This window comes from Oryctolagus cuniculus, chromosome 13 (assembly GCF_051225735.1).
Source record: "Oryctolagus cuniculus isolate XC-2025 breed Fujian yellow rabbit chromosome 13, ASM5122573v1, whole genome shotgun sequence".
Lineage (NCBI taxonomy): Eukaryota > Metazoa > Chordata > Mammalia > Lagomorpha > Leporidae > Oryctolagus > Oryctolagus cuniculus.
Genome location: NC_142879.1, coordinates 40,102,686 through 40,125,000, shown reverse-complemented (window position 1 = coordinate 40,125,000; position 22,315 = coordinate 40,102,686). Strand labels below are relative to the sequence as shown.

At 46.4% G+C, this 22,315-nt stretch overlaps 1 protein-coding gene across 1 annotated transcript in view; it reads left to right on the top strand.

The window, feature by feature from the left end:
• The window catches only part of DNAH14 (dynein axonemal heavy chain 14), a 321,439-nt gene that overhangs the window by 276,590 nt on the left and 22,534 nt on the right, over positions 1-22,315 (top strand). Inside the window, exons 72-78 of the mRNA XM_089311474.1 lie at positions 722-958; positions 5,692-5,777; positions 8,900-9,056; positions 10,256-10,469; positions 13,678-13,780; positions 17,988-18,215; positions 19,936-20,133. Of these exons, the coding sequence (XP_089167600.1) occupies positions 722-958; positions 5,692-5,777; positions 8,900-9,056; positions 10,256-10,469; positions 13,678-13,780; positions 17,988-18,215; positions 19,936-20,133 (1,223 nt within the window). The remainder of the gene's footprint in view (positions 1-721; positions 959-5,691; positions 5,778-8,899; positions 9,057-10,255; positions 10,470-13,677; positions 13,781-17,987; positions 18,216-19,935; positions 20,134-22,315) is intronic.

Below are 22,315 nucleotides of genomic sequence, written 5' to 3'. Positions count from 1 at the left end.
GAAACACAGAAAATTACAAATGTTTACAGAGATGTGGAGAAATTGGGAACCCTGTGGACGCCTAACATGATTATAAAATGGTGCAACCATTGTGGAAAACAGCATTGTTATTTCCAAAAAGCAAAAGTGAATTACCGTATGACCCAGCAGTCCCTTTCTGGGTATATAGCCAGAAGAACGAAAGCAGAGGCTGAGAGAGCGTTGCATGCCAGTTTATAGCAGTACTATTTGCAATAACCCAGATGTCCACCAGTGAATGAATGGATCAACAAAATGTGGCATAAGCCTATAGTAGAATGTTATTTGGTCTGTTAAAGGAAGGAAATCTGTAGCATCCTACCACATGGATAAACCCTGAGGACATTACCCTGAATGAACTCAGCAGGTCCCAGAAAGGCAAATACTGTGTCCCTCTGCTTACGTGAGGTAGCTGAAGTCCGATTCACAGGAATGGGCAGTAGGCTGGTGGCCACCAAGCTCTGGGAGGAGGGGAGGCAGGGAGCTGTGTGCTGCATGCAGAGGTTCAGACTTGCAGGAGTACTGATGCTCTGTTTCACAGAACGTAAGCACACTGAGCACTACGAACTGTACACTGAAGATGGTTAAGTTTGTTACCACAATGAAAAGAAGTAACTTTGGTGCAATTAATTTCACCAAAAAACTGGTTTCTTCTCAACAATCAATCTGTCTTCTAATGTAGTCACTTTAACTTTTCTGTTAGGCATGTTTGAGAAGTATAAGAATCCACACCTTCGTTGGCTGTCGGCTTCCAGGTGGAAGCAGTGCCTGTATATCAGCAGTCAGCTGAAACCGTTTGCACTTCTCTGTGAGTCCCTGTCGTCACATGTAGCACAGTGGGATGCTGTCAGGGTCAGCATGGATGTCTATTCTCTGATCAGCACGCCCTTCTGTTCAGAAAGTGCTTCCTTGGAAGAGAGTGCAAGATCATCAGAAGGAAGTAAGAAAGTATTCACTGTCTTAATCTAATTGTGTGTAGATCTTTGATTTATAAATGTGATTGACTTTTATGAAAGAGTGATAGGATGAGTATAACTAACTATGCTCTAAGCACATATGTATCATTCAGTGTAATCCTCCAAGCCGTCTTGTGAGATGGTTAATGTGAACTTCATTGTTGTTGATGAGAAACTACTAAGAGATCAGACTTTTAGAGAATTTAAATAGACCACAGCAGTTTCATTACAAACACAGTTTTTGGGGTAGGCATTCTGATGCCCACATCCCATATCAGAGTGCTGGTTTCAGTCACAGCTGCTCCGCTTCTGATCCAGCTTCCTGCTAATACGTTCTGGGAGAAAGCAGATGATGGTCCAAGTACCTAGGAAATTCACAGAGACTCCTGGCTTTGTCCTCGTCCAGCCATGGCTCCCTGACTGCTTCAAGCATTTGCAGAGTGACCCAGCAGATAGAAGATATCATCCCCACCCACACCCTCTTCACACACACACACATACACACTCTCCCTGCCCTCCCTCCCTCCCTCCCTCTCCCTCCCCTCTACCTCCCTCCTTTTTAAGTGGATGAAATAGATTTTAAAAAAAACCACTAGTTTTGAATCTGGAGTCTGAAGGAGCCTATATAAATTCCTCCTTTTGTTACGGTACCTTCCACGGAAGAAGAATTTCCAAGCGGATGAAGCAGAGAGAAAAGCAAGAGTCATTTAAGTCAGAGACCTCTGTCAGAATGAGGGGAGGGGAGGGGTGCAGTGCTGCAAGAGAGGCCAAATCTGAAAGGGGTTGACTACTGAATTTTTTTTTTTTTTTTTGAAAGGCAGAGAGAGCAAAAGAGAGAGGTTTTCAATCTGCTGGATCACTCCCCAGTTGGCCGCAACTGCTGGAGTTGAGCCAATCCGAAGCCAGGAGCCTGGAGCTTCCTCTGGATCTCCCACGTGGGTACAGGGGCCCAAGGATTTGGGCCATCCTCCACTGCTTTCCCAGGCCATAGCAGAGAGCTGAAGCGGAAGTGGAGCAGCCAGGACAAGAACCAGCACCCATATAGGATGCCAGCACTGCAGGCAGTGGCCTTACCTGCTATGCCACAGTGAATGCCAGCTGCTCTACTTTTGATCCAACTCCCTGCTAATGGCCTGGGAAAGCAGCAGAGGATGGTCCAAGTGCTTGGGCCCCTGCACCCAGATGGGATACCTGGAAGAAGCTCCTGGCTCTTGGCTTCAGATTGGCCCAGCTCCGGCTCGCTCTCGCTCTCGCTCTCGCTCTCGCTCTCGCTCTCTCCCTCTGCCTCTGCCTCTGCCTCTCCCTCTCTCTAACTCTGCCTTTAAAATAAATAAGTCTTTTTAAAAAATTACATAGGAGATGGATCTTATTTTAAATGCACTGACTTGCTGGTTTTAGGGTGTCTAATCCATTTTTCTATTTGGAAGTCTCCTCCCTGTTTTCCCTGCGGCTTCCACCCATAACACCTTGACTCAGTTTCATCCCATATGTTTCTCCCTTTTGCTTCCAGATTATGCCAGAGTGTGCAGTTCTGTTATACAGTAACATAGACATCCTCACACACATTTCCTTTTATTCCTGTGGGGTAAATAACCAGAAGGGAGATTTCTAGTCAAAAGTCATTTTGTGTTTTTAGTTGCTACCTGCTTTCTTTCTTTTATGATAATTTTTATTTTTACCAGCAATAGAAGTAATGATTTTTTTTTAACTTTTACCAATTTTAAGCATGAAATACCTTGATTTGAATTTTCCTAGTAACAACTTTAAGTTTCATTTTAGATGTTTGTTGACCATGTGGAGTTTCCTATCCATAAACTTCCCCATTTTTCCACTGGACTGTGTATGTTCTTTTTTTCCTATAAGAATTCTGTCAGTGTTATAAAGTTATCCTTTTGTTATATAAATGGTAACCTCTTCATTCAAATACTATTCTGAATCTGTTCATTGTCTATTGTTTATAGTATCTGTACTATACCAATGTTTAAATGTTTATATAGTCAATTGCATCTATTTTTTTTCTTTTACAACGTCTTGATTTTCAGTTCTGGTTAAGAAAGTCTCCCCCTCTCCTGGAGTTTTTTTTCTGAGTCATTGTTTTATTTTGTCGCATTTGTCACTAATCTGTGTGGGACCCATAATTTGTTTTATTAAGAGAATCAGTAATTTATTAAAATAACTCTTTATTGACCATTTTTATAAAGAAGACCTTTTTATTTTGCAAATAATCCCACAAGTTTACCCCTTTGCAGCTACATTTTCATATGTCATGAGTTTTCTTTAATTGATGCACTTATATTAGCTACATTCTTTTTTTAAAAAAATCATTTATGGGGCCGGTGCTGTGGCTCAGCGGGTTAACACCCTGGCCTGAAGTGCTGGCATCCCATATGGGCGCCAGTTCTAGTCCTGGCTGCTCCTCTTCTGATCCAGCTCTCTGCTATGGCCTGGGATAGCAGTAGAAGATGCATGAGTCCTTGGGCCCTTGCACCCATGTAGGAGACCCGGAAGAAGCTCCTGGCTTCGGATCAGCGCAGCTCCGGTCATTGTGGCCATCTGGGGAGGGAACCAGCAGATAGAAGACCTTTCTCTCTGTCTCTACCTCTCTTTGTAACTCTATCTTTCAAATAAATAAGATAAATATTTAAAAAAATCATTTATTTATTTGAAAAAGCCACAGGGAGGGCAAGGGGGATAGGAGGAAGAAAGACTTGGTTCTCTCCCCAGATGGCTGCAAAGGCTAGAGCTGAGCCAGGCCAAAGCCAGGAGCCAGAGGCTTCTTCCAGGTTTTCCTCGTGGGTAGCAGGGACCCAAACACCTAGGCCGTCTTTCACTGCTTTCCCAGGCTAATAGCAGGGAGCTGGATGAGAAGTGGAGCAGCTGGGACAGGAACTGGCACCACATGGGAGGTCAGCAGCATTACAGGCAGCGGCTTTACCCACTATGCCACAGTGCCAACTGCTAGCTACTTTCAAAAAAGCTATTTTTTTAAATAATCTAAGTTGCATTTAAAGTTAAACACTAGGGAAATGTCCAAAATTAAAAGGTGAGTCGAAATGACAATTGTTTCTAGGATGACTTGGAACAAAGACTGGCAGGCTTCCCACCTTGCAGGCAGAGGCTCCGTGGCTGGGAATAGGTTTATGTTAAATTTTCAAAAGCATGATAACCTTGTTGCACTTCCATTCAGTTCTCACTTCCTATACCTGTTATAAGTGAGTCATAAATAGAAATCTCTAGCCACTAGTGTTATTTTAGTTTGTATTCCTAAAGAAAGCATCCCACATGCAGGAGCAGATTATAAAGTCTAGGCTGTGCCCTCTGCTTCTCATTCCCTTCTGTCAGCTGCCTCCCAGTGTGCATCAGCCACTGGGGTAAGGTGAACTTCAACCCACTGAATAAGTACCTCTGTTGAGTTATTCAGGATGCGGAGCGGAACTTTAAATCCTTTGGAAATGAAGCTCACTTTAAAAGTCAGCTGTGCTTTGCGGCCGGCACCGTGACTCATTTTGTTAATCCTCTGCCTTGCAGAGGCATCGCATATGGGCGCCAGGTTCTAATCCCGGCTGCTCCTCTTCCAGTCCAGCTCTCTGCTGTGGACCTGGAAGGCAGTGGAGGATGGCCCAAGTGCTTGGGCCCTGCACCCGCATGGGAGACCAGGAGAAGCACCTGGCTCCTGGCTTCAGATCAGCGCTGCGCTGCTCCAGCTGTAGCGGCCATTTGGGGAGTGAACCAACGGAAGGAAGACCTTTCTCTCTGTCTCTTTCTTTCTCACTGTCTATAACTCTACCTGTGAAATAAAAAAAAATAAAAAATAAAAAAAAATAAAAAAAATAAAAAGTCAGCCGTGCTTAAAAATAAGTTTTCCGGCCGGCGCTGCGGCTCACTAGGCTAATCCTCTGCCTTGCGGCACCAGCACACCGGGTTCTAGTCCCGGTCGGGGTGCCGGATTCTGTCCCGGTTGCCCCTCTTCCAGGCCAGCTCTCTGCTGTGGCCAGGGAGTGCAGTGGAGGATGGCCCAGGTGCTTGGGCCCTGCACCCCATGGGAGACCAGGAAAAGCACCTGGCTCCTGGCTCCTGCCATCGGATCAGCGCGGTGCGCCGGCCGCAGCACGCCGGCCGCAGCGGCCATTGGAGGGTGAACCAACGGCAAAGGAAGACCTTTCTCTCTCTCTCTCTCTCTCACTGTCCACTCTGCCTGTCAAAAAAAATAAAATAAAATAAAATAAAATAAAATAAAATAAAATAAATAAAAAATAAAATAAATAAAAAAATAAAAAATAAGTTTTCCATGCTGCCTACAAGATGCTTTTTTAATGTTATTAATATAAAGAGAACAAATTTTATGTGTTATGTAGAGCCAATTCTAAAATAATCATACCTCCCTCTTTTCCTCCCTCCCTCCCTCAGTCTCTCAATCCCTCTCCCTTATTCTTTTCTTTTTTTTTTCTTTGATTTTTGCAACAATAGAATTTCAACCCACTCTATAATCACAGGATTAATGCACTACTGACAGTAATATTCACTAACTGAAAAGTAGAAAGACCACAGCTCCACAGGAATATAAACAAGTTAAAAACAACAATCAAATCACAAGATGTCTGTTTCATTCATATACATTTTTTATATCCTAATTTAACAGAAATTTTCACTGTGACATTATTTAGTGATGCAGAGTATTTGCTTCTTAACTACAGTCTCTTTTTCTAAATTTATCTAGCTGAACTTTGGAACGAAAGTGAAGACGTATGTACACCTATACCTTTTCCCTGGGAGAAACTCACGTTGTTTCAAAGACTTATTTTGGTAAGATGGACCATGAGACAATCTACATGTTTGAAGCACCTTGTTAGTAACTTAAACCCTTCGAAATTAGAATGTTAAATACAAAATACATTGATTTTAAAAGCTAACATTTAGTGAACATTAATGCTCTAGAGGGCAGAACTCACATTCGGCCCTTAATGTTCCCTTGGCTGCCTGTTCCACCGCGCGAGAGAGGAACTAGGGGCTGAGGCCGGTTAAAGCCACCACCTGCAGCGCAGGAGGCATCTCCTGTGAGTGCTCCACTTCCGATCCAGCTCCCTGCTACTGCGACTGGGGAAGCAGCAGAGGATGGCACAAGTGCTTGGGCCCCTGCACCCACGTGGGAGACCCAGAGGAAGCTCCTGGCTTTGACCTGGCCCAGCTCCAGCTACTGCAACCATTTGGGGAGTGAACCAGCAGATGGAAGATCTCTCCATCTCTCTCTCTGTCTCTGCCTTTCAAATAGATAAATATTTATTTTTAAAAAAGCAAAAAAAAAAAAAAAAAAAAAAAAACCCTGAGAGTGCATGGCTCAGTCCTTTTGTCCCGTGCTTTGGGGATCTGTCTGCCTGCAAAGAGCACACTTCCCACCCTGCTGCTCCATTCAGCAGAAGCAGACAGACCCCGTCCTTTAAGGGCAGGCCAGAGTCTGCCTCACAGCCTCACACATGTAACAACCACCAAGAGGCCCTGGAGGTTAAAATTCACAACAGGGGAGAAATCGAGTAAAGGAGGAAGCGGCTCCGTGACGATGACAGAGAGCATAGATTCCCAGCAGTCAGGGGACCGCGCTGAGCCACTTGTCTCACTTGGCTGATTCTAATGCTGTCTCATTGATTAAACACACCGAGTGGACTCTGTTCTCTGACCCCAGATTCTTGGTGCAAAGTCAGTTCTATTTTTTTGTAAAGATTTATTTATTTGGAAGTCAGAGTTACATGAGAGAGGAGAGGCAGAGAGAGAGAGAGAGGTCCTCCATCTGCTGGTTCATTCCCCAATTGGCCACAACGGCCAGAGCTGCGTCCATCCGAAGCCAAGAGCCAGGAACTTCCTCCAGGTCTCCCACATGGGTGCAGAGGCCCAAAGACTTGGGCCATCTTCTACTGCCTTCCCAGGCCACAGCAGAGAGCTGGACCGGAAGAGGGGCAGCCAGGACAAGAACTGGCGCCCATATGGGATGCTGGCACTGCAAGCAGCAGCTTAACCCGCTATGCCACAGCACCGGCCCCAAGTCAGTTCTGTTTTTAAAAACAAATGTCGGTATCTCATATGGGCGCCGGTTCTAGTCTCAGCTGCTCCTCTTCCAGTCCAGCTCTCTGCTGTGGCCTGGGAAAGCAGTGGAGGATGGCCCAGGTGCTTGGGCCCCTGCACCCATGTGGGAGAAGCTCCTGGCTCCTGGCTTCGGATCGGCGCGGCTCCGGCCGTTGCAGCCATTTGGGGAGTGAACCAATGGAAGGAGGACCTTTCTGTCTGCTCTCCTTCTCATTGTCTGTAACTCTGCATCTCAAATAAAATAAAGAAAATCTTTAAAAAAAAAAAAAATGAGGGGTGTATGGTTTGAAGCAGCAGGTAAGTAGCCACTTGAAATGCCTGCATCCACCTATCAGGAATGCCTGGGTTCCAGTCCTGGCTCCACCACTGCCACTTCCAATTCAGCTTCTTGCTAATGTGCACCCTAGGAGGCCACAGGTGATGGCTCAAATATTTAGATCTCTGCCACCCACATGGGAGACCCGGACTGAGTTCCAGGCTCCTGCCATCAGCCTGATCCAGTCCTGGCTATTGCAGGCATTTGGGGAGTGAACTACTGAATTGAAGATCTCTGTCTGTCTGTCTGTCTCTCTCTCTCTCTCTCTCTCTCTATATATATATATATATATATATATGTTTACCTTTCAAGTAAAATGAAAATAAGTAAATAAATAAATTTTAAATAAAAAGTTTTAATAAATGATGCATTGAAGTATAATAAAATCCTGAGCTTAATTTTACCAAAAAAAAAAAAAAAGAAAAACAGAAAAGAGCAGAATTAAATATGTTAAATATGAAATTGGCAATATTTGGCAGTGTCTCTATTTGTTTTAAGAGGTAGAACAAGAGCTTCCACCTGCTGGTTCACCCCCCACCCACCTCCTCCATGGCCCCCAGTGGCAGGGACTGGGCCAGGGCTGAAGCCAGGAGCTGAAAACTCTATCCAGGTCTCCCATAGGAAGTGAGTACTTGAGCCATCACCACTGCCTCCCAGGGGCAGCATTAACAGGAAACTGGAATCAGAATCCAGGGCATCCACTAAACCCAGGCACTCCCATATGGGATGCACCAGCATCCTAACCACTAAGCCAAACACCTCCACCCTGGCAGGTTTTGTTTTGTGAAGATTGATTGATCTGAAAGAGTTACAGAGACAGAGGGAGAGACCTTCCATCTGCTAGTTCCCTCCCCAGATGATCACAGCAGCAAGCGCTAAGCCAAGCCAAAGCCTGCACAGTTTTTGACTTACAGAAATGGCAGCTTCCCCTGGTTCAACTCTGCGCATCCGCACAGACAACCAGACACACAGTTTCCATTTTGCCTTAGGTGATGGATTCCTGGATCCCGAACATGCTCACGACATACTTCGAATCTTTTCTGTACAAAGATAGCACAGAAGTAATTTGGGTAGAACAATTTTCATGGGAAAGGCCTTTCCTCTGAAATTTGCAATGATGTCCAATAGACTTGAACCTCTGCTTTACAGTATGTGTGCTGTTTACAGAATCTTTCAGACCATCTAGAATTCTTTTCTATTTATATAAACACACAAAGATTGTGGTATTTTATTTTCACTATATAATGGATATCCCGGTTTCCTGTCCCACTACCACTGTGATGCTTTCTTGCTCTAGACATGTAAAGCGGAGCAGAGAGGACCCTAGGGGAGGGGCTGTTTTTGCAGAATCAAGGAGCAGAACTTGTATCTTTTCATCCAGAGTGAGGTCTCACTCAGCAGGATCTAGAAGGCCATGGTGGCCGTTTCCCATTAAACTCCCCCCAAGCTTGTCAGGTTTGTTGCATTTTGCCATGAAGAGGAGTCCCCTGAGAGGTTTTAAAAATTACTTTGTCTTCCACATATTCTTTCCTAGATTAAAATTCTGAGACCTGATCATTTAAGGAAATCAGTGAGAAAATTTATAGCTGAAAAAATGGGAAATGAGTATCTTCCTAGAACTGGGGTTAATCTGAAAGAATCATACGAGGGATCAAATGCCAGGACGCCCCTGGTCCTCATCCACTCTCATGGTAAGCTGTGTGTGAGTCCTTGAGACAAGTGATGCGCTGTTCATCACCTGATGGGGAGCAGTAGGTTCGGTGTCCGGTTATTCCATGTTTAAAATATTTCCTATCCTTGCTCAAACATTTTGGAAAAGGGATGGAGTAAAATTTTAAACTACATTAAAAATGAATCTTTCTAAAAATACAAAAGAACTAAGAGAAATAAAACCTCCCAGGTTTACAAATACAGAAAAGCTTATCGGTGCTAACTTTCTTTGCAGAGGATACCTTATAAACACACATTATTGTTCTGAAACTTGGCATTGCCCCTACACTTACTATCTGCTTTAGTTAACATTGACTTGAGTAAAAACATATATGTTATAAAATAAACTATCAGAATTTCACCCTTGTATTCCTTAGTAAAACTCGAAATGCCTTTTTTTTTTTTCTCTTTCTTGTCTTTGGCATGTAGACCTGAAGTACAGTATCTCCTCCTAAGCACACTGTTCTCTTCATTTAGCATGTTCTCTGTAGTCTCCAAGTCCAAATCCTTGAGAATCTGCCATTTTCACACTTTGATCCCCTTACCTGACAGCCTTGTCCAGAGTGCCCCTCCCGGAGGCTTTCTCCCCTGGAGCGTTTCCACGTAAAGAACGCAGCTATTTGCCTGAGACTCACAGCCCGTGCTGACCACTCCCTGTAGACGTAGGTCAGATGGCGGCGAGGGCCCTCTCCATCACATCCTATTCTAAACAACAGAATAGAAAAAAGAAGGGCACAGCTTCTCCCTTCCGGGACATACCCAAGGTATTACACAGCCCTCCTGCTAAGAACTGCTGCTGCCGAAACCCACTTCCCAAACTTAGACGCCCATACCTGGCTGCGACAGAGGCTAAAAAATGCACCCTCTGCGCTGATTACACGGCCACCTGGAGCAACGCCGGCCTCCAGCTACCGGGGAGGAGGAGACAAGGAGATGCACGAGTAGACAACCAGCAGGTGCCGCTGCGGCCAGGTGCCGTCATCCCAAGTGTCAGAAAAACTAGGTTTCCCAGCCAGCGAGAGCCACAGAGCCGAAACTTGAGCCCTGGGCTCTAATTTCAGAGCTTGTCTTTCCGCTGTGGCCACACCGTGGCTTCCACCCTATCAATGCAGGTTTGTGCTTTTTAAGAGAAAGTTAAGTGAGCTTACGCGGTCGTGTCGCTCTCCACGTTCTTATACAGGGATTGACCCCACCGACATGCTCCTGAAATTCGCACAGGAGTTGAAAGGAACAACGAGTCACGTGACCATGATCTCCTTGGGCCGCGGCCAGGCAGCTAAAGCCGAGGACCTCATCGCTAAAGCGTTAACCAAAACGGAGCAGCAGTGGGTCTTCCTCCAGAATTGCCACTTAGCAGCGGCATTTGTGCCAAGGCTCTGCGCTATTGTAGAATCGTAAGAGCTTTACGTTCATTCGTGGGGAGAGATCAAGTTGGTTAGGAAAACTGTGAACTAAAGTCGGGGACAGGAATGAGTTCTGTGTGTACACGATGATTATGCTTTGGGCCTGTCCAAGGGAACTTAGGCTCTTTTACGTGGATGGGTTCTCTTTTCTCCAAGAACTTGAAAACTATGCTAGAAAGGCACTGATATTTACTAGCAGAAAAGTCTCTTTAGTGTTTGTTGTTTGCCTTAGCGATCATTTTTTTCTCTCCTGAAACTCTCCATGGGCACACATGCTTGCATACATACTATAGGCCAGTGTGTAGCTCCATAAATACCATGCTTTTTAACATCCTCTGTGATTGTGGACAGCAGAGTACAGTACCTCCTATCCAGAGTTCAGTGATGATTCCCTTACTGGCCTATAATTGGTGTCCATTCTGACTTTCCCTGCTCAGCCCACTTTTCTAGGCTGGACCTCCCAAAACACTGGTTCTCCATAGGTTCAGCCTTCTTGCTTGCAGTGGAAGTTAAGCCTTTCTTGTTTGAAAGTTCCTTCCTGTAACCTTGAGTGAAGAATTAGCAGTGTGGTAATTCACAATGTTTTAAGCCATCACAGCCTTGCTGTTCTCTCTGATTGACTTTGTATGGCCCATTGTTGGGAGTGTGGGGGGATGTTTTTAAATGAAGTTCTTTTAGTACTGGTATTTTCATACTTTGAGTGCATGCAGGAGATTATAAAACCAAAATGCAACTACCAGACTTAAATCTCTAAAATCTGCCCTACTGTCATTCATGCTATTCTTGGAGTGTTTTCCTTTTTTTTCTTTTTTTTTTAAAGTATTTATTTTAAAGGCAGAATGACAGAGGAGATGCGGAGAGAAGGAGAGAGAGAGAGAGGGAGAGAGAGAGCGCTATCCTCTATCTGCTGGATCACTCCCCAAATGCCTGCAACAGCTGGGACTAAACAGAGCTGAAGCCAGGAGCCAGGAACTCCATCCAAGTCCCCCACAGGGTGGCAGGGGCCCAAGTACTTGGGCCATCACCTGCTGCTTTCCCAGGTGCATTAGCAAGAAACGGGATGGGAAGTGGAGTAGCAGGGACTCAGAATGGCACTCTGACATGGAATGCAAGTGCCCCAAGCAGCAGCTGCACTTGCTGTGCCACGGTACGCACCCCATACTGTTACTCCTGAAGCAGTTTAGAAATAAGTTAATATTTTCTGTCATTGACATTTATTGTGTCACCTGGGAGTCAGAAATGAAGATTGGCCAGCAGATTTCAGTGGATGTGCGCATTGGAAGTTGACGTGATAGTTTCTGCCACATCTTTCATTCCCTGTTCTTTCAAAAGTAGTGGTAGAACATCTGCTCTCATCAGACACACAGCCCAGACCAGACAGATTCCACAGCAGCACACAGAGTACACTAATGTGGAGAGACACAGTGCAATGGCCAGTAGCCATGTGTCACGAAAAAGAAATCAGGGACATGTTCCTCAGAACACAGTTGCAAAATCTTACTGAGTAATTAATGATACACTAAAATTCAATATAATAGAGTGTGATTTTAAAAATCCATATTTGCTTATTAAGTGAAACCTTAGATATTTAGATTATAACTCTAGAAGCCCAGTTAAGAGAAAAATATGAAGAAAAATGTTTCCTAAGTTTAGGAATTAAAGAAATATGTTCATAATTTCTTTTTTTAAGATTTATTTATTTATTTGAAAGGCAGAGTTACAGAGAGGCAGAGGCACAGAAAGAGAAGCCTTCCATTCGCTGGTTCACTCCTCAAATGACTAAAACGGCCAGAGCAGGGCTGATCCAAAGCCAGAAGCCAGGAACTTCCTCTCGGTCTCCCACCGGGTGCAGGGGCCCAAGGACTCAGGCCATCCTCTACTGTTTTCCCAGGCCATAGCAGAGAGCTGGGTCAGAAGTGGAGCAGCTGGGACTCGAACTGGCGCCGATATGGGATGCCGGCACTGCAGGCAGTGGTTTTACCCACTATGCCACAGCACCGGCCCCTTCACAGTTTCTTTCTAGGAGGTAAAATGGGAAAATACCAATAGTATGTACTATATAATATTTTTATTTTGAAAATGAGAGAAGGGTCTCTGGTATAGCGGTTAAGACGGCAGTTGAGAGTGCCTGGGTTAAAGTCCTGGCTGTGCTCTGGATTCCAGCTTCCTACTATTGCACCTGGGGAGGCAAGCAAATGATGACTCCATGCACATGGGACACCTGGATTGAGTTCTGGGCTATTGGCTTTGACCTGGCCTAGACCTAGTTGCTGGCATTTGGGGAATGAGCCAGTAAAAGGAAGATTGATCTCTCTCTGTCTGGTTTGCAAATAAATAATAATAAATTCAAAATGTGAGCAGGACAGCAGAACTAAAAAATAAAACTATACCTAAGGGGCCGGTACTGTGACATAGCAGGTGAAGCCACCACCTACAGTGCCGGCATCCCATTTGGGCATTGGTTTGAGTCCCTGCTGCCCCACTTCCAATGCAGCTCTCTGCTAATGTGCCTGGGAAGGCAGTGGAGGATGGCCCAAGTGCTTGGGCCCCTGCACTCACGTGGAAGACCTGGAAGAAGCTCCTTGCTCCTGCCTTCAGATCAGCTCAGCCTCAAATGTTGCCACCATTTGGGGAGGGAACCAGCAGATGAAAGATCTCTCTACCTCTACCTCTACCTCTACCTCTACCTCTACCTCTGTGTGTAATTCTGCCTTTCAAATAAATAAAATAAGTCTTTTTTTTTTTTTTTTTTTGACAGGCAGAGTGGACAGTGAGAGAGAGAGACAGAGAGAAAGGTCTTCCCTTTTGCCGTTGGTTCACCCTCCAATGGCCGCCGCGGCCAGCGCACTGCGGCCGGCGCACCGCGCTGTTCCGATGGCAGGAGCCAGGTGCTTCTCCTGGTCTCCCATGGGGTGCAGGGCCCAAGCACCTGGGCCATCCTCCACTGCACTCCCGGGCCATAGCAGAGAGCTGGCCTGGAAGAGGGGCAGCCGGGACAGAATCCGAAGCCCCGTCCCGGACTAGAACCCGGTGTGCCGGCACCGCAAGGCGGAGGATTAGCCTATTGAGCCGTGGCACCGGCAAAATAAGTTTTAAAAATTATTTGTCACTTCAAACATGGAAACGAGTGACTCTGAGAACATGGTGGCTTTGTTTAAAATTTTCACATTCAGATATTTATAAACATCTTATTTTACAGACTTAATGATCCTGACATGAAAATACACCCTGAGTTTAGGCTGTGGTTAAGCACAAGATCAGACAGCTCTATCCCGGCTCCCATTCTTCAGGCAGGCGTGAAGGTAAGAACAGAGCACAGCAGGTCCTACACCGACCGAGGAACCCAGCACCCGGTTGGCGTGTGGATCCTGCATTCATGGTTCTGAATTAAGACAATAATTCCTGCCCACTGATGCTAGTGTGCTAATTGTGTGCCTTCTGCTGGTCTTACACGAGGGACCAGGAAAGATGCTGGATAGCAGACAGGGTTTCTGCTCTCAGGTAATTCACAGTGTAGGCCTTGGTTTTCCCCCATGAGGGTGTTGCCAACCAAAATAGATCATGAGCGGCCTTTTACTGCCTTCTCTTCTCTAGCTCTTTCTGGCTTCTGCCAGCTTCGCCGTCTGACAACTCATCAGTTCTCTGAGAAGAGTCTAGCCAAAAGCAGGCCGAGCATCATTATTAAAAAGTCCTCAGTAATGATTCTGTGACTTCTGCTCCTATCCGCCCCGAGGTTGAGTGCGTAGTAGACTTGGTCAGTTCTGTCCAGCAAGGGCACAGCTAACCCAGACTGGGTCCCAGCAGTGGCACAGGGAGTTCGCTGTGCCCCGACACACAAGCCGGTACACACTTGGCGCTGGAGCAGACTCGATGAGGAATGGAGGAAAGTAGCTGGAGGAGGCTCCCTCCTGGCAGAATCCCAATCCAGCCTGAAACGAGTCCAGCTCGCTCTTGGGAAAGCAGGAGGTTTCCCGTCCCTGCTCCCAGTTCTCGACCACCCCCGGCATGCACTTGCGAGACAGACAGCGCTGAGCCACCTCCAGCAGCACCACTCCTGGGGCACGAATGAGGATCAGAGGAATCCACAGCTTTTAGGGTGAGGCCTAAAAGTCTGGCAGACTCTGATCTCAAAGAGCCTTTCCCCTGGAGCCAGAGTGGGGAATACGGGCAGAAGTGATAGGGGTGGAGGAATGAGAGGTGGCGGAGGGGGAGAGAGAGCCTCACGGAACACTTCATCTTAAGTAGGCCCATAGCCCCAGTCTACCTTACAGCTCCATTAGTGGGTGCATTTTTTTTTTTTTTTGACAGGAAGAGTTAGAGAGACTAAGTTCTTCCTTTCTGTTGGTTCACCCCCAAAATGGCCGCTACAGCCGGCAGACTGTGCCGATCCGAAGCCAGGAGCCAGGCATTTCCTCCTGGTCTCCCATGGGGTGCAGGGCCCAAGCACCTGGGCCATCCTCCACTGCACTCCTGGGCCACAGCAGAGAGCTGGCCTGGAAGAGGAGCAACCCGGACAGAATCTGGTGCCCCAACCGGGACTACAACCTGGGGTGCCGGCTCCACAGGCGAGGATTAGCCAAGTGAGCCCCGGCACCAGCCAAGTGTGTGCATTTTTAATATGGTTATAATTAGTGCATCAGAAGAATTTATGAGATTTATCGTTATCTATACACACAGACATGATAATTTCCTCAATATATAAATTAGAGCACCTATAAAAAAGGAAAATACTAACATCCCGAAAAAAAATAGGCAAAGGACACAAGAGGTAAATAGACATCTGAAACAAGTTCAGCCTTTAAAAAAAATCAAAACAATGAGATAGCTTTCATGGTCCACCACATCAGGAAAGATTAAACATCAGTAATGTAGTTAGTGCTATGAAGTAACTGTTCTTACACAGCGTTGACAAAGTAATATGAGAAGACATTAATCCAGAAGGGAAAGTGATTTTGCTATATACACGCACACAGATAACAGATACGAGGGTACTTCTAAAAGTTCATGGAAAATGGAACGAAAAGGTAAGGTTATTTTGTTGCAAAAAAAATTGGAAATCATTACATAGTTTTCTCATAATAAACATTTTCCATGAACTTTGTAAAGATCCCTCATATATATAGATTTCACAAATTTTTACAACAAAAATAAACTTACCTTTTAATTGTACTATCCATGAACTTTTTGAAGTTCCTCTCTGTGTGTGTGTGTGTGTGTGTGTGTGTAGCCTTTGACATTTTATACAGTTGGATGAGGCGAGCCACTTCTAGGAGAAGGCCACATAAGCGGTGGGGTGTTGATGCGGAGCAGCAGTGTGCTGACTCCATCATCAGATCGCCGTGCCCATCTTTCCTTCCTGCGGCGCTCTCTGCCCTGCAGATGTGTCCTGTAAGAGGGCGGGCAGACGCCTACTCTAGAGACACAAGAAAAGGTTTTGGAAAGAAGCAGCAGCAGTCAGGAAAGGTCATCCTGACCTCCTGCTCATCTCTGCAGTCAGGGCCTCTGCGCAGAGAGAAAGCTGCAGCCTGCGTGCACGCGTGTGTGGCAGGCGGATGAGCTGGCGTTGTGACACATAAGCCACCGCCCGGAGCACCCCATCCTATACCAGTCCCATTCCAAAGCGCCGGTTCCGCTGCTCCGCTTCCTTCCCTGCTTCCCGCTCCTGTGCCTGGGGAAGCAGTGAGTGATGGCCCAAATGCTGCGGCCCCTCCTACCCACGTGGGAGACCCGGCGCAGTTACTGTCACCTGGCTTCAGCCTGGTCTAGCCCAGGCTATTGCAGGCATTTGGGGATTGAACCAGCAGATCAAAGAATTCTCTCTCTTTCTCCCTCTCTCTTTCCACACCCCTCCCACCCTCTCCTCTCTGTCTTCCCCCTCTTCCCTCCCTGTCACTCTGCCTTTCAAATATATAAATCTTAAAAAGAAAAAGAAAGGCAAGCCTACCGTGGAAGATGGACAATGTCTCATGTACCGGTACTTCCCAGAACCACTTGCTCACATTCAGATCCTTACAGACAGGAGGCAGCTGGTCATCCACCCTCTGGAGCCACTTACTTCACATTCTGTGCTAATAAAACTGAAAGCCATTTTTGTCCACTCCAGGGATGTCCAAGCCTAGAGAACTGTTAGATTCTCTCTCTCCCCCCTCCCTCTCTCCGTCTCTCTCTCTGTTGTGGGAGGGGAGGAGGGGCTGCTGTGCCAGCCTTTCTGTCTAAGCTCCAAGCTTCCTGATTTGAGCTCCCACTGACTCCCACCGCCCCTGCCCATGAAGGGAACACCGACAGGAGCAGCTCTGTGAGCAGATAGCCATTCCTGCCTCAAGGGCTCATGTTCACATGCACACACAGGCGCACACACATCCAAGTGACATAGATGCATATCTCCACACTTATATGTATTATAAGACATACCACACCATCTCCGTGTGGTACTTAATACTGCTGTTTTTTGATTTGTGAATGAATTTTGAATTACAGTCCTAGCTTGTGTGTGTGTATGTGTGTGTGTGTGTATACATTGTGCACACAAGGTAGCATCTCAGAATCTGCACCATTGCAGACTGAACACTCTCCCAAAAAGCTCTCCTGTGATGGTGTCCCCACTTCCCCACCTCACCCCCAGTCCCTTATCACTTCAGTTACCCTAATTGAGTCAACCAAATGGATTTTCAATGCAGGCAAAACCATTTAGTAACATACCAAATGAATGGTTTCCCTACTTTTTTTTTTTAAGATTTTTATTTATTTAGTTGAGAAGTAGAGTTCCAGACAGAGGGAGAGAAGACCAAGAGAAAGATCTTTCATCCACTGGTTCTCTCCCCCAAATGGCCACAGTTTGATCTGGGTCAATCTGAAGCCAGGAGCCAGGAGCTTCCTCCAGTCTCCCACGTGGGTACAGGGGCCCAAGGACTTGGGCCATCTTCTACTGCTTTCCTAGACCATCAGCAGGGAGCTGGATTGGAAGAGGAGCAGCCAGGACTAGAACAGTACCCATACAGATGCTGGTGCCACAGGTGGAGGCTTAGCCCAGTGCACCACAGCACCAGCCCCGAATTGCTTCCCTTAATATCTGGGAGGACCAGCTGGGTTCGTTGGTGGCATTAGTGCTCTGTTTCCTGCGATTCTGCACCCTGCTGAGGCCTTGCAGCCCTGATGCTGTTCCTGCACTTAGCTGCCACGGAGCCCTCTGTTTCGACTACAGAGACTTCTCATTGTCAGACGTGCCAAAATGCTGTGCTTCCCAAACCCTATACTCACAGTGGACAGCAGCGCCTTCAATCACAGTATCACACTTGCCTTAAAATGTGAACCGGAACGACGTGAAAACCTGGGGCAATCCTTGTACAGAAGTTGTTGGATGATTAGCGCAGCATCTTTGATCTGCCGGTAACCCTGGAAGCAGTTCCCTTCTTCCCTGGGTCCGCCCCCCGTGCTACCTGGCAGAGCCCACTGTGGGCCCACTGCCTGCACCTGCACTCACCTGCCCTTTTTGTTCACATCTGTTTTAAGATTATCATGGAGTCTCCCCAGGGCCTGAAGAGTAATTTGCTTCAGACGTTCGGCTATGGTGGGAGCGGAGAGATAACGGAAGATGTATTTGAGCAGCCCAACTGTGGACCGTGGTGGAAAAAGCTGTTATTCACCGTCTGTTTTACCCATGCTGTGATCAATGAGAGGAGGAGCTATGGAACATCAGGCTGGAATATCCCTTACCTGTTCAGTTCTTCAGACGTGGAGGTGAGTGTGCTCTCTTCACTGCAAAGAGTAACCTCTAACAGTAAGGTGCAGACTGAAAGCCTGCTACGCATCTACACAGACACTCAGTGTTTTCTGTGCTGGTGAGAAAATGAACTCTAACTAGGTAATATGGGCTGATTTTAAAACTGTGGACTTTGAAGCCAGCTTTTCTGGAATCAGTTTATAGTTCCACTACTGATAGTTGTACCTGTGTTTTAATCCGTTGGGAAAGCTAATTAATATCTCCAGGTCATAGTTTCCTTGACCAAATAAGTGGTGACCTAATAGTCAAGACACAGATAATAAATTTAGCACAATATTTGCAGTGCAAGTGACTGGCAAGTGTTCATATCTACATAAAGAGTTCTTGCATATAAACAAGAAAAATACAACTCAAAGGAAAAACAGCCACTGTTCAGAATATCAAACCTAAATGTTCAAGTCTAGTTGCTCTGACCAGCTCCCTGCTAATCCACCTGGGAAAGCAGCAGAAGATGGCCCAAGTGCTTGGGCCCCTGCCACTCATATGGGAGACCCAAGTGGAGTTCTGGGCTCCTGGTTTTGGCCTGGACCAGCCCCAGTCACAGCCACTGTGGTCATTTTTCAGAGTCTAGTCAGTAGGTGGAAGTCTCTTCCCATGCCCATCACTCTCTTTCAAATACATATTTTAAAAAAAAGATTGTCAAAATAACCAGTACCAGGTGATCTACAAATAAACTAAGAGCAAGGTGCCACCTATCAGACTAGAAATACTAAGTACAGCCATCCCTCAGTATCCAGAAGGGGTTGGTTCGAGGACTCCCTCAGACACCAGATTCTCTGGATCTTTAAGTCCTTTGCATGAGATGACAACATTTGCATATAACCTACATATGTCCTCCAATATCCTTTAAATCATTTCTGTGTCACTTATAATACCCAATACAATGTAAGTAGTTGTATTCTGTAGTGCTTAGAGACTAATGACAAAGAAAAAGTCTGTACATGTTCAGAACAGGTGTGATTGTTCTCGAATATTTTCCCTTTGGGGTTGGCTGAATCCACAGGTGCAGAATCTCTGCATACAGAGGGCTGGCTGTAGAATATCATCTCCTGTTAGCAGTGAGGGTGAGAGAAGGCTGACAAAGAGTTGTTTGACACACTGTTAGTGAGAGTAGAATTGTTACAGCCAAGATGCTTTGTCCACATGCAGGGCGGAATGTGTGCTGAGCTAGCATTTGCAGAAGGGAAGACAAGACAAGAAAGAATCGAGGTGGAAAGGGAGAGAGGGAGAGGAGAAATAGATGAAGGACAGGGCAGGGATAGAAAAGGAGAGAGAGAGGGTAGGAGGCGGGGGAAAGAGTGTGCATGGGTTACTTAGAATACCTGTTTGAGGATGCCCAAGAATTGGCTCTCAGTGATGGTTTCTAACAGCTACAGTGGGGGTGAAGACAGCTTACTCTCCCTTGTTCATTCTTTTGCACCTTTTGAATTCTGCACCCTAATTTTGTTTGTTTAGCCAGAAAAAAGCCATAATTATTGCAAAATTCAGTGTTCGACGACAAAAAACCCACGTGAATAAAAGCATATTTCCTAATATGTTTATTCCTCTTGCTGTTTCAGTATATTTTTGAAAGAGAGACTATGCATATCCGTTTGAGAGTTGTTGATTTTATGTTAACATGTCAGAGTAAGCCAAACACACATGCTGAACTGAAATCGACCAGTGGGTTTTCTACAGGTGGCCACGAAGGTGCTGGGGAACGTGCTGACTCCGCCGGCAGAGGTTCCCTGGCAGGCACTGCACTGCCTCATCGGGGAAGTGGTTTACGGCAGCCAGGTGACCGACCCCTGGGACGAGCGATGCTTGAAGACCCTGCTCCACATGCTCTGTAAACCTGACGTGCTGAGAGATGACTTCAGCTTCTCTTGTGATGAGGTAAGAAAAACATTATCTTCTCATATTACTCAGTTTTTTTTAAAGAAGATTTATTTGTTTATTTGAAATGCAGAGTTGCAGAGAGATAAAGGCAGAGACAGAGAGAGAGGTCTTCCACCCACTGGTTCACTCCCCAAATGGCTGCAAGAGCCACAACTGGGCCTATCCAAAGCCAGAAGCCAGGAGCTTCTCCTAGGTCTCCCACATGAGTGCAGGGGCCCAAGCACTTGGGCCGTTTCTACTGCTTCCCCAGACCATCAGCAGGGAGCTGGATCAGAAGTGGAACAGCTGGGACTCGAATCAGTGCCTACAGGAGATGCTGGTACTGCAGACAGTGGCTTACCCCCCTGCACCACACCGCTGGCCCAAACTTTCAGTACAGTATTACAGAAGTAATTTACCCATTACTCTGCCCAGTACTGAATTCTGCAGGGCAGTAAATAGGAATGATGAAGAACTGGTCACACCCTCTGAGCCCGTAGGGTGTTACCTACGAGGGACAAGGAAGCACAAGCTAGCCAGCATGTACAGATGTTCCATGCCACGCGGCTGATGAATGTTTCTCATTTAATGCCCCATACAAGCCTGTGGAGTAGATGCTACTCCTGGCTTACAGGTGAGGAAGCAGTTCACAGACTGCTAGCATACGAGAAGTAGACAGCAGAGCTGAGACTCCAGGAGGTGCCCCTACCATGAGTACTCAAGAAGGCAAAATTCTGCACTTTGGCTTGTCCTTGGTCCTCTCTTCTTCCCTCCCTTGCCTCCACAAATGTGTAGCAGAAAATTCTAGGCTCACTAGCAGCGGCTAGGCCCTCCCACGTGGCGGCCAGCAGAGCTGACCTTAGGGTGTGGAGAGTGGGACTTGACGTCAGTCTTGATGCGTACCAATGGGGTAAGGAAGGTGAGTGGAAGACAAGAAGGAAGATGATGCCCGGTGAGTTGGTGTGGGCCTGGTACCACCGAGGGGTGCAGGGGTCATCTCCAGGTGGCCATCAGCCTAGGGCCGTGAAAGTGGAGAGTCAGACAAAATGCGAAGTGTGGTATGTCCGGTAGGTTCTTGAAGACACTGCTAGAATGGATACTTCTTTTTTTTTCTTTCTCTCTCTCTCTCTCTCTTTTTTTTTTTTTTTTTTTTTTTTTGACAGGCAGAGTGGACAGTGAGAGAGAGAGAGACAGAGAGAAAGGTCTTCCTTTGCCATTGGTTCACCCTCCAGTGGCCGGCGCGTCACACTGATCCGGAGGCAGGAGCCAGGTGCTTCTCCTGGTCTCCCATGGGGTGCAGGGCCCAAGCACTTGGGCCATCCTCCACTGCACTCCCTGGCCACAGCAGAGAGCTGGCCTGGAAGAGGGGCAACCGGGACAGAATCTGGCGCCCTGACCGGTGTGCCAGCGCCGCAGGCAGAGGATTAGCCTAGTGAGCCGTGGCGCCGGCCCGAATAAATAAATCTTTAAAAAAATTTCACCCTTGAGGAAATCCTTTAAATCATTGAAAAAGTGCAACATGTATCACTTTTTATACATATTGTTAGATTACATATGCATAAGTGATTAAGGTATATGGTAACATACAATTAGGTTGTGAGAATTATTTCAGATGATAGAAACATTCTGAAATCATCAATTTCCAACTGTTTTTTAATCTTTCTTTTTAAAAATTTTAAAATATTTATTGATGATGCAGAGAGGTAAAAAGAGACGAGGCAGGCAGACAGAGGCTTCCGTGTACTGATTCACTCCCCACATCCCCACAGCAGCCAGGGCTGGGCGAGCCAAAGCCAAGAGTGGGGGACTCAACCCAGGTCTTCCACATGGGTATCCAGGACCCAGTTACTTGAGGACTTACCAGGAAGCTGGAATCAGGGGGCAGAGTCAGGATTCCAACCCAAGTGCCCCAGTATGGGATGCAGGCATCCACTTCCATACATTCTGATCATGTCGTGACTAAAACACTGAAGATTTTATCACAGTTCCAAACTGGTGGATTTTCCTGTTTGTCATAATCTTAGCTTCTGCAGATCATTGCTCAGTGACTCCATTATTTGCTGTTTCCTTGTGGCCCTCTTTAATTCTGCAATGTTTTCCTTGAGCGTATCAAGACAGCCGCCTGCTTTCCCGACTGGATGAACAGTGCCCTTTTCTTCTTTGTCAGTGGTCTGTTCCTCTCTTTTTCTCTCCTTAAAGA